Source organism: Chlorocebus sabaeus, chromosome 12 (genome assembly GCF_047675955.1).
Source record: "Chlorocebus sabaeus isolate Y175 chromosome 12, mChlSab1.0.hap1, whole genome shotgun sequence".
NCBI lineage: Eukaryota > Metazoa > Chordata > Mammalia > Primates > Cercopithecidae > Chlorocebus > Chlorocebus sabaeus.
Genome location: NC_132915.1, coordinates 3,766,327 through 3,779,981, shown reverse-complemented (window position 1 = coordinate 3,779,981; position 13,655 = coordinate 3,766,327). Strand labels below are relative to the sequence as shown.

General features: G+C 36.4%; 1 protein-coding gene and 1 non-coding gene across 13 annotated transcripts in view; both read right to left on the bottom strand.

Moving 5' to 3' along the window:
- The window catches only part of LOC103219792 (ankyrin repeat domain-containing protein 18A), a 52,774-nt gene that overhangs the window by 35,941 nt on the left and 3,178 nt on the right, over nt 1-13,655 (bottom strand). For 6 of the 12 annotated variants that reach the window (XM_073021417.1, XM_073021419.1, XM_073021418.1 and 3 more), the window contains 6 exons: nt 12,164-12,278; nt 11,828-12,001; nt 7,205-7,311; nt 6,282-6,419; nt 3,620-3,687; nt 326-457 (listed from right to left, as the gene is read on the bottom strand). In XM_073021417.1, coding sequence (XP_072877518.1) covers nt 326-457; nt 3,620-3,687; nt 6,282-6,419; nt 7,205-7,311; nt 11,828-12,001; nt 12,164-12,278 — 734 coding nt within the window. The remainder of the gene's footprint in view (nt 1-325; nt 458-3,619; nt 3,688-6,281; nt 6,420-7,204; nt 7,312-11,827; nt 12,002-12,163; nt 12,279-13,655) is intronic. The other 6 variants (XM_073021423.1, XM_073021424.1, XM_073021425.1 and 3 more) reach the window with 3 other exon arrangements.
- LOC119624576 (U6 spliceosomal RNA) lies at nt 4,809-4,911 on the bottom strand. The gene has a single exon (XR_005240740.1). It is a non-coding gene; the product is annotated as a U6 spliceosomal RNA (small nuclear RNA).

Genomic DNA, 13,655 nt, shown 5'->3' with positions numbered 1-13,655 from the left:
GAGCAGTTCCTTGTTGTTTCTTGCTGGAGAATCACAAATCTATTTGGATATTTATTATCTCAATACTCCTCTCCAGCTTCAAAAGGTAAGTGATTATTCAAAGCTAATCACATAACCACATTTGCTTTCCCAGTGCCTGGTTTAGGAATGAGTATGTGGTGTGACCCAGCTAATAAAATTTTACGAAAAGGGCTGAGCACGGTGGCTTATGCCTGTAACCCCAGCACTTTGGGTGGCCGAGGCAGGCGGATCACAAGGTCAAGAGACCGAGACCATCATGGCCAACATGGTGAAACCCCGTCTCTACTAAACATAGAAAAATTACCTGGGCGTGGTCGCACATGCCTGTTGTCCCAGCTCCTCGGGAGGCTGAGGCAGAATTGCTTGACCTTGGGAGGTGGAGGCTGCAGTGAGCCGAGATCGTGCCACTGGACTCCAGACTGGCGACAGAGAGAGCCTACATCCCCGCCAAAAAAAAAAAAAAAAAAAAAAAAAACTACAAAAAGTCCCCTGCAAGCCTCTGAGTTTTTTCCCAATTTAAAAGACACACGTGAAGAAAAGCAGCCCTTCCAGCCTTTAGATACTGTCTTGTGAGAACATGATGTTTGGAGCTGTTGCTAAGTAGCCAACCATGAAAAGAGACATGAACAAGACACTGTCAACAGCATAGCTGAAAGAGGAACAAGTGGGATCCAATAATATCACCAGACAACCAAAACAAGCCTGGTTCTTATGGTTTTGGTCACTGTTAGGTCTTGTAGTATTTGCAGCCAAAAGCACTCTACCTCAGAAGTTTCCCCTGGCCTGCAGGATAAGATCTACTCAGTTCTATACTATTAAAAGTCTTTTACTGGACTTGTTTCTAGACACAGGTAAAACAACAACAAAGTCTTTCCTAAGGTTGCCTTCACTGACACATACTAAACATAATAAACACATAATAAATAATAACTATAAGTTATTTTCGCCTCATTAACAAGCTCTCCATATTTTTTTTTTGCACTAGTAAATTTGAACTGCTCATAAACTCTACAAAGTTCACTCAGGTGTCCTATCTTTTGAACTTGCTCGTCGTGTTTTAAAACTTTCATTCCTCGCAGGTGCTGCTTCTGTCAAACATGCAAGCTTGTTAGATACTCCTTCTGCCAAGCATCATCCCTCTGCCTCCTTACCTGGCAAAGTTCCACCCACTCTGCACGCTTACCCTAAATCCTACCACATTTTAGAAGCTTGCATTCATTACCACAAATGTAAATGTGCCTGGAACATACTGAACATGATACATATGTAATAAATAATAACTATAAGCTCCCAGGTGACACTGGACACATAGTAAGCACTATTTAAGGTGGTAAATAAATAACAGTGGTAATAACAATCTCCTAACTGTATTTTTTAAATGTATTTTGTAACATTGGAAAAATGCTTAGTCTATAAAAGATACATGATAGTTATTTTTTAAGTGGACAAGTATATGAATGAATTAAAATATTTTTCTTAAAAATTCTGTTAAAAAACACAAAAATTAGTTATCTATATTCTAATATTCTATTATGAGCACCTTAAAGACAAAAACTATGCCAATTCCATCTTTGTCTCGTGCATTTGCCAAACCTAACTTATAGAAGTGGTTTGATAAATATATACTAAATTAACGGTGTCTTTATACAGTTCAGATTGTACAACACATTAGGTGTTATACTTTTGTTATTGTGAACCATTTTTATAATTTTATTATAATTTAAAAAAATTTTTTGAGCCTAGAGTTTGGCTATTGGAATATTCATTATAATCATCTCTTGCCTAATGCTTACCAGAGTTTTTTTTTTGTTTTTTGAGATGGAATCTTGCTCTGTCACCCAGGCTGGAGTGCAGTGGCACGTTCTCGGCTCACTGCAATCTCCATCTCCAAGGTTCAAACAATTCTCCTGCCTCAGCCTCCCGAGTAGTTGGGAATATGGGTGCCCACCCCCACGCCTGGCTAATTTTTGTACTTTTAGTAGAGATAGGGTTTCACCATGTTGGCCAGGCTGGTCTCAAACCCCTGACCTCAAGTGATCTGCCTTCCTTGGCCTCCCAAGTGCTGGGATTACATGCATGAGCCACCACGCCCAGCCTGGGAACAGATTATCTTGTCCCAACAAAATTACTATTATTATAATTATCCAGCACATAAAAAAACACAGCTTGTTCTAAGAAGTGAATATATCTCATGAGGTTCCAACTTATGGTGAATAAATTAAAAGTAGACCTTGTTTGTATAAGAATATGTAACATAACTTCTGCTTCTTGGGAAGGAATTAGTTTTCTATCTTCTGCATTCAGTAGGTATCTTCAGAAATAATCTCCTATTTGTATGGGTGCACAATGGCTCAGTTTTATGGTTCTTACTGCCATTTGTTTATGGTATCAGAAAGGGATTGTTGAATTCCCAGTTCTAAAGACAGTTACTTTCTTAGTGACACAAATTCCTGTGTAATACACTTGACCTTGAACAATAAGAGTTTGAACTGCAGGGGTCCACTTATATGCAGATTTTTCTTCTGCTTCTGCAACCAAGAGACAGCAAAACCAACCATTTTCTTCCTCCTCAGCCTAATTAACCTGAAGATGATGAAGATGAAGACCTTTGGGAGGATTCACTTATGTTTATGAATAGTAGGTATGTTTTTTTCTTTTCTATGATTTTTCTTTGTAACAGCTTCATTTCTCTAGCTTATTTGATTCTAAAAGCATAGTATATAATAGTGCAACACATACCAACTATGTGTTCATCGACTGTTTATGTTATCAGTAAAGTTTCCAGTCAACGGTAGGCTATTAGTAGTTACGTTTGGAAGGAGTCAAAGTTATACTCAGATTTTCAACTGCACAGGGATCAGAGTCCCTAACTCCCACAACATTCAAGAATCAACTGTAATTAAGATTTATTTACTAAATATAAACCATTTACCATAAAAATTAAATAGAAGATCCATTTGCATAACAAGTCCAATTTGTAACAATGTAATTATAGAGGAAAATGCAATATGTTAACTTAAAAATCTAATTTCTTATTTATATTAATACGAAAATATAATGTAGAATTTCAGGGATCATAAACAAATTTTTTTCAGAGAATACTGTTTGAGATTGAGAACTAACTTCTTAAATAACTGAATTCTAAAGAAATTAAATTTAAAAAATTAATTTATACATAAATATACATATTTTAAACTGCTCTTTTATGATTAAAAATACGTAATCTTACTTTTTTTGTTTTTTTTTGGAGAGAGAGTCTCGTTCTTTCATCCAGGCTAGAGTGCAGTGGTGCCATCTCAGCTCACTGCAACCTCCACTTCCTGGGTTCAAGTGATTCTCCTGCCTCAGCCTCCCAAGTAGCTGGGATTACAGGCGCCTGCCACCATGCCCAGCTAATTTTCATATTTTTAGTAGAGATGGGGTTTCACCATGTTAGCCAGGCTGGTCTCAAAATCCTGACCTCAGGTGATCCACCCGCCTTGGCCTCCCAAAGAGCTGGGATTACATGTTTGAGCCACCAAACCTGGCCTGTAGTTTTGCTTTTAAAAATCAGTAAGACCACCAAGAGAAATGAGAAATTTACTATCAGAAGTCTTACCTTGATTGTCATTTCGAAGATGATTTTTAAGTATCTTATTTTTATGTTCCAAAATTTGTTGTTGAATGCTATGCATAATAAATGTAATAAATAAAATTAGTATTTTAATAGTGATATGAAAAATATTTACCAAACATATTAAATTCTTAAAGCATTTCAGACAATATCAGAGCTAATATCAGAACTCTAATGTCCAATATACTTTAAAATTTTAAGCTGTATAAACTTATTAAGCTTCTAATTAAAGAAGAAAAACAGGAAGTACTCATAAACTGAGGAAAACATAGCTCAGTAAGTTAATTCTAGTTAGCTTAACGGCCTGGAAACTGTCCTGCACTCAGAGTAAGTCCTCGCTCTGTAACCAATAGGTATTTTGTTTTCAGACCGGTTGCTTCTCTTAGGTTCCGTGGCTTCTTCTAAAAAACAAAGATTTTACTACTTGACTTCACTAGGTTGTTAGGAGGATGTAATGAGATAACATGTTTAAATGTTCAGAGAAATAGTAAAGCAATGGAAAAATTTATTCTTGAGCTGCATTGCTAGAACAATTTTGGAATCTCAAATAAAACCTGACAAGTGTTTTTTCATAGGTTCTAATATTTGAATGTCACAGTTTTCAGAGAATATTATTGAGTGTTAATTTTGGTTATTAGTTCTATTCATTGTGGCTTATAGTTCAGAGCATTTTAGCTAGTTCATAACTTGTAACTAAATTTATATATAAATATATTATTGTCTCATTAAAACATATAACCTAATTGTCCCTTATTACTGAGCTCATCAATCACACCAAGGGCAGAAAACTAATAGATGTCAAAACCTGGCTGGGACAACTACCATTCCTTCTCTACCTCCTCAAACTCAGAGTCAGAAGGTCTGTGTTAGAGGCTGCATCTTCTGGGTCCTCTCCGACTGACACACAAGATAAAGCCTTGCTTGTTTTTCAGTTCCATGAAAGAGATGCAAGTTGATGTTTCCTCATTTCCAAGTCATGTACTAACAACATATTTGCATGTAACATCCCATATGCCACTCAGTTCTGTTCTCATTTCACAGATCACCTTACATGAATACTTCTATAATGTTCATAATAACAATTTCCATATCAGGTGACTCTTGTTTTGGTTTGACTCACATTATTTCCTTGAAGCTAGTTAACAAATGGTCAAATGACCTTCTGGGGACTAGGCAACATATGGAATGCTTTCTGAATTTGTGTGCCATCCTTAGGCAGCAGGCATGCTTATCTGTTCTGTATTGATCCAATTTTAGAATATGTGCTGCTGAAACAAGTATAAAGCCCTGTTTTATACACGGATACTCAAAAGTCATGGATGAGGCTTAGCTCTGTTAAATTCAAATTACCTACTTTAGATACAGAGAATTCTGTTGAATGACTTTCTGTGAGGTAGAATTTTAAAATATTTTAAAAACTTGAGGTAGAGATGCAAATAGCCTGACAGATTTTCATTATTATGGAAACACATTACTTGAGGGGCCAACTCCAAGTTGGTGCCCATTACTCTATTGAAGGATAATGTGGAACATTCTGCTATCTAACAAAAGCTGCTACACGGGACAGAAAAAAGGCTCAAGGTACAGATGTGACAACAAAAGGCAAAGGGACCTCTGCTCTCTTCCTGCAACATTATTTGAACATCCCTGACTGTTGAGTACAATCCAACTAATATTTGCTAGAGAACAGATGGACACTGGTCTCAAAGGATAACATACCATGAAGGCATAGGCTAGGCCGAGCTAAGACACGGGCTACAAATAAGGTTTTTAGTATTAGGGAAAAGGTCAATTTACTCACTACATGTGTGGGTAAAGCTAGGAGGCCTCTCTGCCACAGCAGGGTGCTGGGAACAATGGCTGAGCCTATGTACATGAACTAAAAAACACTGTAGCTGTGGACACTGTGTATGAGTCATCATGAAGAGTGAGGGATCTGAATCAGTAAGGGCATCCTGGTGCCAAAAGTCAATCATTACCAGATTGCAGGAGAAGTTACAATGGCAGCAATACAGGAAGTGAATCAATGGAAACAACAGAATGACTAGAATGGCCTTTTCCCCCCTTCTTCTGACTTGTAAAGCAAGATTGTCTTCCTTGGACTTAGGAAACCCCTTAGCTTTTTGAAAAATCCAAAGGAGGAAGGCACAAGAGAGAGCCCCAGGGAATAAATACAAGATTTTCTGCTAAACTGGACATTTCAAGACCCAACAATTAATTTGGAAAGTCAGGCCAGCCATGGTGGCCTTTGCGAGGCCGAGGCAGGAGAATCACTTGAGCTCAGGAACATGGGCAACATAGTGAAACTTTGTTTAAAAAAAAAAAAAAAAGAAAGAAGAAAGAAAAAAAGAAAGTAAAAGATGTGACATTATTTATGTCTCACATAACAAGGGTAATACTTGGAATGAAATGAACAACACTGAGATCCCTAGGGATAAAGGTCTTCAAAGGTTCTGAAAGAATCTTGCACTCATTGCTACTTTTAACTAGTCTAGCTTTCTGTTTGATTTCTGGCTAAAAAGTGGACTAACTTGTTGCCATTCCAAACTACCTCAACCAAACTATGAACTCTCACCTAATGTATAAGATGCAATATTTGTAATTATTTTAAACCTTAATGTAGTATTAACCTAACATAAACATATACCTTCTCAAATCACAACAAACAGCATAATCCTCAGCAGTTTGGCCAAACATGTCTTGAGAAAAGATATTTATATTTTGCTGAAGGAGGAGGCTGACGATACTTGATGAGCTATGCTGCACAGCAAGCATGAGGGCTGTTCTAAAACAACAAAGAAATAACAGCACTCAAGAACTTTAATAAAGATATTTAATTAGCAAATTGGATACACTTTACCGATTTCATATCTTGCCTCTCAGGATAGACACAATAACCATTTACATGTACTAGCTTATGTGTATAAGCATCTTGGGTGCTCAAGTGTTCATCTTGGTAAATTACCACCAAGGCTAGAAGGCAGGGACAATAAGGAAGCTTCTTGTCCCACTGGGATATGACATAATACAAGCTCTTAATTTATAATCCTTTGATGGCCAAGAAACTGTGCTGAGGTCACTTATCTAAAGTAGGCAAAGATTTAGATGAAGATTTCCCCATTGTTTTCCTAGTCTGATATATTGTAATTCAAAGTCATCTAGGGATCAAACAAGTAAGAGCCATCTGCAGGCTGAAAACAACAGCAACAACAACAACAATAATAATAATAATAGTAATAGTAGTTGTTGTAAACTGAAAGTTAAAGTCTATGCTTTATAAAATTAAGAAAATACAAAACCCCTTTAGTTATTATGATTACAGGACCAAAAACATCAGATTACAAATAACAGTCTATAAGAGAAGATGAATCCTACTATACACTGTTTTTGATGTTGCTCAGTCCAAATAACTGCTTTTCTACCTAACTGATTATTTGTATCATTTTTTACTATATGCCAATAATTATAAATGAATCTTATTAACATTTCTTACTTGAGTTACCACTCTAGAACACTCAGGTTTTTAGGAAATAAACAAAAAACAACAAAAAAAACCAAAAACTATTGCACCTTCTGAAATTGTCAATGGCATGTATATTTGCCTGGTTCTTCAATAAAAATTCCACCATTTGCTGTCTCCTAGAATTTATAGCAAATAAAAGTGGAGTGTTTCCCTCCTGTAAGAAAGCAAAAACAATTTATAAATCACAAAATTATATATTTCTCAACTGAACTAAAAATCTTCTATAAGATGCTATGAACTTAAACTTGCAATATAGAAAGAAAGTAAATGCAAAGCAGTCCCTTCCTTTTCACTCCTCTGTGCTTTCCCACACACTGCCTTGCAAACACCCCTCACCCCTCCTCTGCCTCCCCACATTAACTTCGGTCATCTCCAAAACTCACTTTCTTTACCAGTCCCAAAAATCCTTGCTTCTATCTCAGCATTTAGCACAGTATATTGTAATTATTTCATTGTTTCCCACTGAAACCAAGAGCTTCTTGAGGGCAAGGGCTGTATCTTTTTTCTCTATAACCCTAAAACCTAAGACGTAGTAGCAAATGCTTTAAGTTTTTAAAATAAATTAATGATTTAAATTATCTCTAGAGCAGTGTTTCTTAAACTATATTTCAAAGAATATTTGTTTTACCAGAAGAACTGTACCCCAACAAAAAGGTTCCATGATCATCTGCATTTGAGAAGTATTACAAAACTGTATTACATGGCCAAAAATCTAGAAATCCCTTGAACTTTGCCTAATCTCAATTTGACAATACTTTTTGTGGCAAACATTAACACTTTAGGAACTAGAGTTTCAGGGACACAGTTGTCAGAGCTTCGCAATACAAGTGTAGGTTTCCCCTGGGTGGCACAAACTTGCTTGATTCACTTGTATCAATGGTGTCAGGATGTCAATGTCAGGCACTCCTGATGCAAAGGGGCCACTAAAGAAATGAGGTCTGAATTAAGAGAGATTGGCTTCAAATGCACTTATTTTCCTTACTATTAAATAGTGCATGGGATTTTTCCTAATACAAGAGGATAGATTTTTATCTTAACTTAGAAAGTTCAGCATGTTCTGTGTAATATAGACCAGTTAAAAATTTTTGAAAATAAATATTAAAAAGCAAAGCTCAGTAAGAAATTTTATTCTCAATTATAATGATAATTCTGGGATGCTAATGCAACTTTACTTTTTAAATCCATTTGTACTGGTTTCCATTTAAACTGCTATTTAACATTATTTTTTTACGTTAGGCAAAATATAAAGCAGAAATAAAAATACAATGGCCTCTCAATAAAAGTTCTAATACTGATGTATAGGGTTTATTTCTAGAATAACAAAAGCCAGTAAGTCACTTGCTTTTTTGTTGTTTGTTTTGAGACGGAGTCTCACCCTGTCGCCCAGGCTGGAGTGCAGTGGCATGATCTCCCCTCAATGCAAGCTCCGCCTCCCGGGTTCACGCCATTCTCCTGCCTCAGCCTCCCAAGTAGCTGGGACTACAGTTGCCAGCTAATTTTTTGTATTTTTAGTAGAGATAGGGTTTCACCATGTTAGCCAGGATGGTCTGGATCTCCTGACCTCGTGATCTGCCTGCCTCGGCCTCCCAAAGTGCTGGGATTACAGGTGTGAGCCACCGTGCCCAGTCGTCACTTGCATTTTTAAGGGACATTGCTGAGAAGAAAGATATAATGTCTACAATATTCATAATCTGTCCACTTCTCAGTAGGCATAACCTAAAAAGGCTTCTAGGAATTCTTATGAGCAGATGACTATTTGTGGTATAGATATAAAAAAAGAATTAAAACTTCTGAATTCTAAAATCCAACTCTATAATTGAGGGATTTATATAAACTATAGACTATATATTATGAACCAATATATGCTATCTTGAAAAACTTGATATCTTTATGAAAATATACTATAAAAAAGGAGTTGTAAACTCAAATACTTGTAAGGATGAAGGAGGTTACCTAAGTAAGTGAAGTACTCAGGTGGGCACAGTAGCAAACTGGAGAATATGTGTCTCCTACACAGGGCAACCTCTGCACAGCAGACCAAGCACTGATGCAGTTCAGGGGACACCAGATTTGATTCTTAAGCCTGAGGTCCAGATTTCTGCATGAGTTTACTAAATTTTACATGTTGACTCAATTTAAAGAGGCAAAGAACAAATCTATGTGCCACATGTAGACTATAGCCCTTGTGTTTTTATATTTGCTATGAATGTGTTACTAAATGATTGTGTATAAACCAAGTATTTGCATGTGGAACTTTTTCCTTCTCTAGTATCATATGTTTAATAAAAAAACTCAGGCCCTGAAATATACATAATAAAAATTGCTGTTAAGACTCGTAATACCCACCTCAAGAATTTTCCCAACATTTATTCATTTGCAATCTATGTGTATATCATTTTCCCAGATTGTTAACCAAATAGATAATTAGTTCATAGGACTGCTGAAACTAAATTATTAAAAGAATTTCTATTGTATTCTCACTGACTTCAAGGATTTCAGTGTTTAAAACTGACATCCTGATTATGCCAAAGCTCTATAAACTTAACAGACACACTGAGATAGTCCCTAACACAACTTCAACTGAAAAAAAAAAAAGGTTCAGGATTTGTTACTAATCTAATTGAGAAAATCTCACTTGTAATGAACATTTGTTGACACATAATCACTAGAATGGTGACAGAGGAACATGAAATTGTGAAAGGGTCAGCCTCTACTTATTGAAAGATTACCCACAAGCAAATTGCTTAAGACTCTCTGAATGGCAGTGAATGATTCATGGTGGGAAGGAAAGAGTGTTATTCTGTAAGCTGAGAGCTGTTGCCAATGATATTTCCTTTCACTTCCCAGTCACGAACATAGAGAAAGACAGATAAGTCAGGCTAATGTTATTGGAAAGGAGAACTTTGAAGAAAGTAGCACCTATCAAATGCCAACTCTTTTAGAGATTTCTTATGTCTTTAAGATATGGGAATTTATATACTGCACTTATCTATTCTGTGCTTCTTAATCAGGAGTGTATTCGAATGCTGAGGTATTTGTTTTTGCTCTTGTTGTTGTAAGAGACAAGATTTTTGGATTGGTGCCATGTTCCAGGAGAATAATTGCACAAGCCTCTTCCTGGCAATGTACAGCCTATTCGTGTAAGATAAAAAATTAGACTATAAATTCTAAGGGGCAGGCGGATCACGAGGTCAGGAGATCCAGACCATTCTGGCTAACACGGTGAAACCCTGACTCTACTAAAAATACAAAAAATTAGCCGGGTATGGTGGCGGCACCGGTAGTTCCAGCTACTTGGGAGGCTGAGGCAGGAGAATGGTGTGAACCTGGGAGGCAGAGCTTGCATTGAGGGGAGATCATGCCACTGCACTCCAGCCTGGGCAACAGGGTGAGACTCCGTCTTAAAACAAACAAACAAAAATTACTATGTTTCTCAGGCTGGACTCAAACTCCTGGGCTGAAGCAATCCTCCCACCTCAGCCTCCTGAGTAGCTGGGACTACAGGTACATGCCATTGTGTATGACTTCAAGAAAATATTATTAACCATACATGTTCAGAACTTATTAGATCTATTACATCAAAAACCTCAGGGGAAAGCCTACACTTGTAGATTTTTAACAAAATTTCCCCAGGTCACTGTAATGCACAATTCTAGCTGAGAATTACTGCAGCAGACAATCACTTCCGTTTCATCTCTCACCCACACGGCCAGTATCCTTTATCAGTTGGGATGTGGCCAGAAAGAGAAGAGTATGAGATACAGTTTTTTATTAAAACTCCAGTTAATTTTCCTGGGTGTGGGTATAACAGGGACAAGTAAACTCAAAATCCCAGTTGATTTTGCTATTTATAAGTTCCTTATCTCCCACCTTCCCACCAAGATATTCTAGATTTGAGAGTTTAGACTCTTATCTAAGTGGCTGTTTTTGCCAGGATGGGTAATAGTCAGTTACTAATTTGTTCCACCCTTTGCTGAAGTGTTTCTCACTTCATCACCATCTATTCACTGCCAATCTGGTTTCCTCAGAGTCCTCTAAAAATTAATCTTTAGGCAAGTTTCAATCACTCTGCTTACCAAACCAAAAATGATTACCCCAAAGCTGAAGAGCACTTTGTCTCAATACATAAACTGGAAAAACAACAAACTAAAAAACAAAACCTCTTCTTGGCATTTTCCCTCATTACCTAATTTCCAAGTGACCTGCATGTTTTTGATTGCTCCCCTTTTCCCTTCCCATTTTTCCCTCTTAAACCTTACCAATGAAAGATACATCCTTTTTTTTAGAAAACTGTCAGCAGCAGCAAGACTTCCATTTATTGTAAGTTGCTTTAGTTTTGAGTTTTAAGATAAAACCTGTTTCCAGGGTAATTTTTTTCCTGTGATTTTTAAAATACTAATTAGAAAAAAAAAAATACACCTGGGGTAGGAAATAAATATTTGAAAAGAAGTTTTACCTTAACAAATTCACAAATATTTCCCATAAGTGCACTAAAAAAGCTGTGCCCTCTAATGCTTCTTTAAAAGTATCAATATTTAAAATAAAATTTTAGACAATTATTTCAAAATATTTTTATTCAGAAACACTTGAGTTCCAAATATGAAAAACTGACTCTTAACTATGTCAATGGTAAAACAAACATTTTGAAAAGAAAGTTGATTGATCTATACCTCATTTAGTGCTTCAATATTTGCATGGTGGGAAAGCAGTTTCTCTGCCAGTGAAGTCCCCTTATTATACACAGCATAATGGAGAGCAGTGTTGCCGTAGATATCCTTAATGTTTGGATTGGCGCCATGTTCCAGGAGAATAATTGCACAAGCCTCTTCCTGGCAATGTACAGCCTATTCGTGTTAGATAAAAAATTAGACTATAAATTCTAAGAATTCCAAATACATATTCCACAGGTTTCACCAACTAGTTATATTTAAATGAGATAAATTCATTTTAACTCTATGTATTTAAATCAAATCCATTTCATGCTGAAAGAGTTGACTACTATATACCTTCATTAACGGTGTCCTGTTTAGTCTGTCACAGATGTCGATCTGGCAACTTCTGCTCAGCAAGAGAGTGACCACTTCCACACGGCCATGGGCACAGGCCAAATGTAGAACAGTCCTAGGAGAGTGAGAGGAGATTTCAGGAAATCGTAGTGCAATATCTCAAAACCTACAATGGTTCATGTAATTGTAAACACTGAATGGCAGTTATTCCTCTGCCTTCAAAACAAATAATTTTCTTTTGAAGAAAGTACCATATTTATTAGCTCTTAACTGCTCCCTACCTTAATGGAACAGCAGCCTATCTGGATAGAATGAGCTTGGTGCTTGGATTCAGTTCAACTAGGGCTTGAGTTCTACTTTGAACTCAGTCACATACCAGCTATTGCTTAACCTTTCTGTGCCTCAATTTTCACATTAATAAAATAAAGATGACAATAGTAGCTAGCTCACAGGACACCATTATGATGCTTAAATGAAAATCTATGTAAAGCATTTAGAACCATTTCCAGAACAAGCAACAACTCAATAACTGTTAGATTTTTTGTTTGTTGAGACAGGGTCTTGCCCTGTTGTTCAGGCTGGAGTGCAATGGTGTATTTATGCCTCACTGCAGCCTGAAACTCATAGGCTCAAGCAATCCTCCTGCCCTAGCCTCCTGAGCAGCTGGGACCACAGGAGCACACCAGCATAATCAGCAAATTTTTAAAACTTTTGTGTAGAGTAGGAATGTCACTTTGTTGCCCAGTCTGGTCTCAAACTCCTGGCATCATGGGAACTTCCCACCTCAGGCTTCCAAAGTTCTGGAATAACAGGTGTGAGCCACACACCCAGCCAGGTGTTATAATTATTACTATTACTACTACTTAACAAAAACATTTTAATTAAGTAAAATGACACAATTATTGCTATTTTGCAGGATGATTTAAAGGTTAGGTCACATTTTAGCATATCTGATATTGGAATGGCATTTATAATTCATAATTTTTTATAATTGGTAGCATTTTAAAAGTCATCTTATTAATATAGAAAATAGTAGGGTATTACACAATCCATGAGGCCTTACATTAAGTAGAATACAGTATACACAGCAGGTCTAGGGCAGTTCTAGGCATCTAATTGACACTTAAATACATTTTAATTCCTAAAAGTACTATGGGGAACAATCACTGAAGTAACAACATATTTTTTAAACAAATTACTTCTTATTTTGATTTTTAAAAACATGAATCTAAAGAAAACTAATGATTGAGATGAACAGGTATGGCTCATTTTAGTCAACACTTAGATTTACAGAATATATGCAAATCAGACTTTCCAATTATTAATAATAGAATTTAAGACTGATAAATTTTCAAAAGGACAGTTAAAGGTTATCTCTTACTGTTTTCTACCTTCAGAAATGCTTTTGCTTGAAAGGTGGGAGGACAAGCTTCAGTGAGATTAAGTCCTACTATTCCCATTTTAAATCTCTCATCTTGCTCAGGTAGAACAG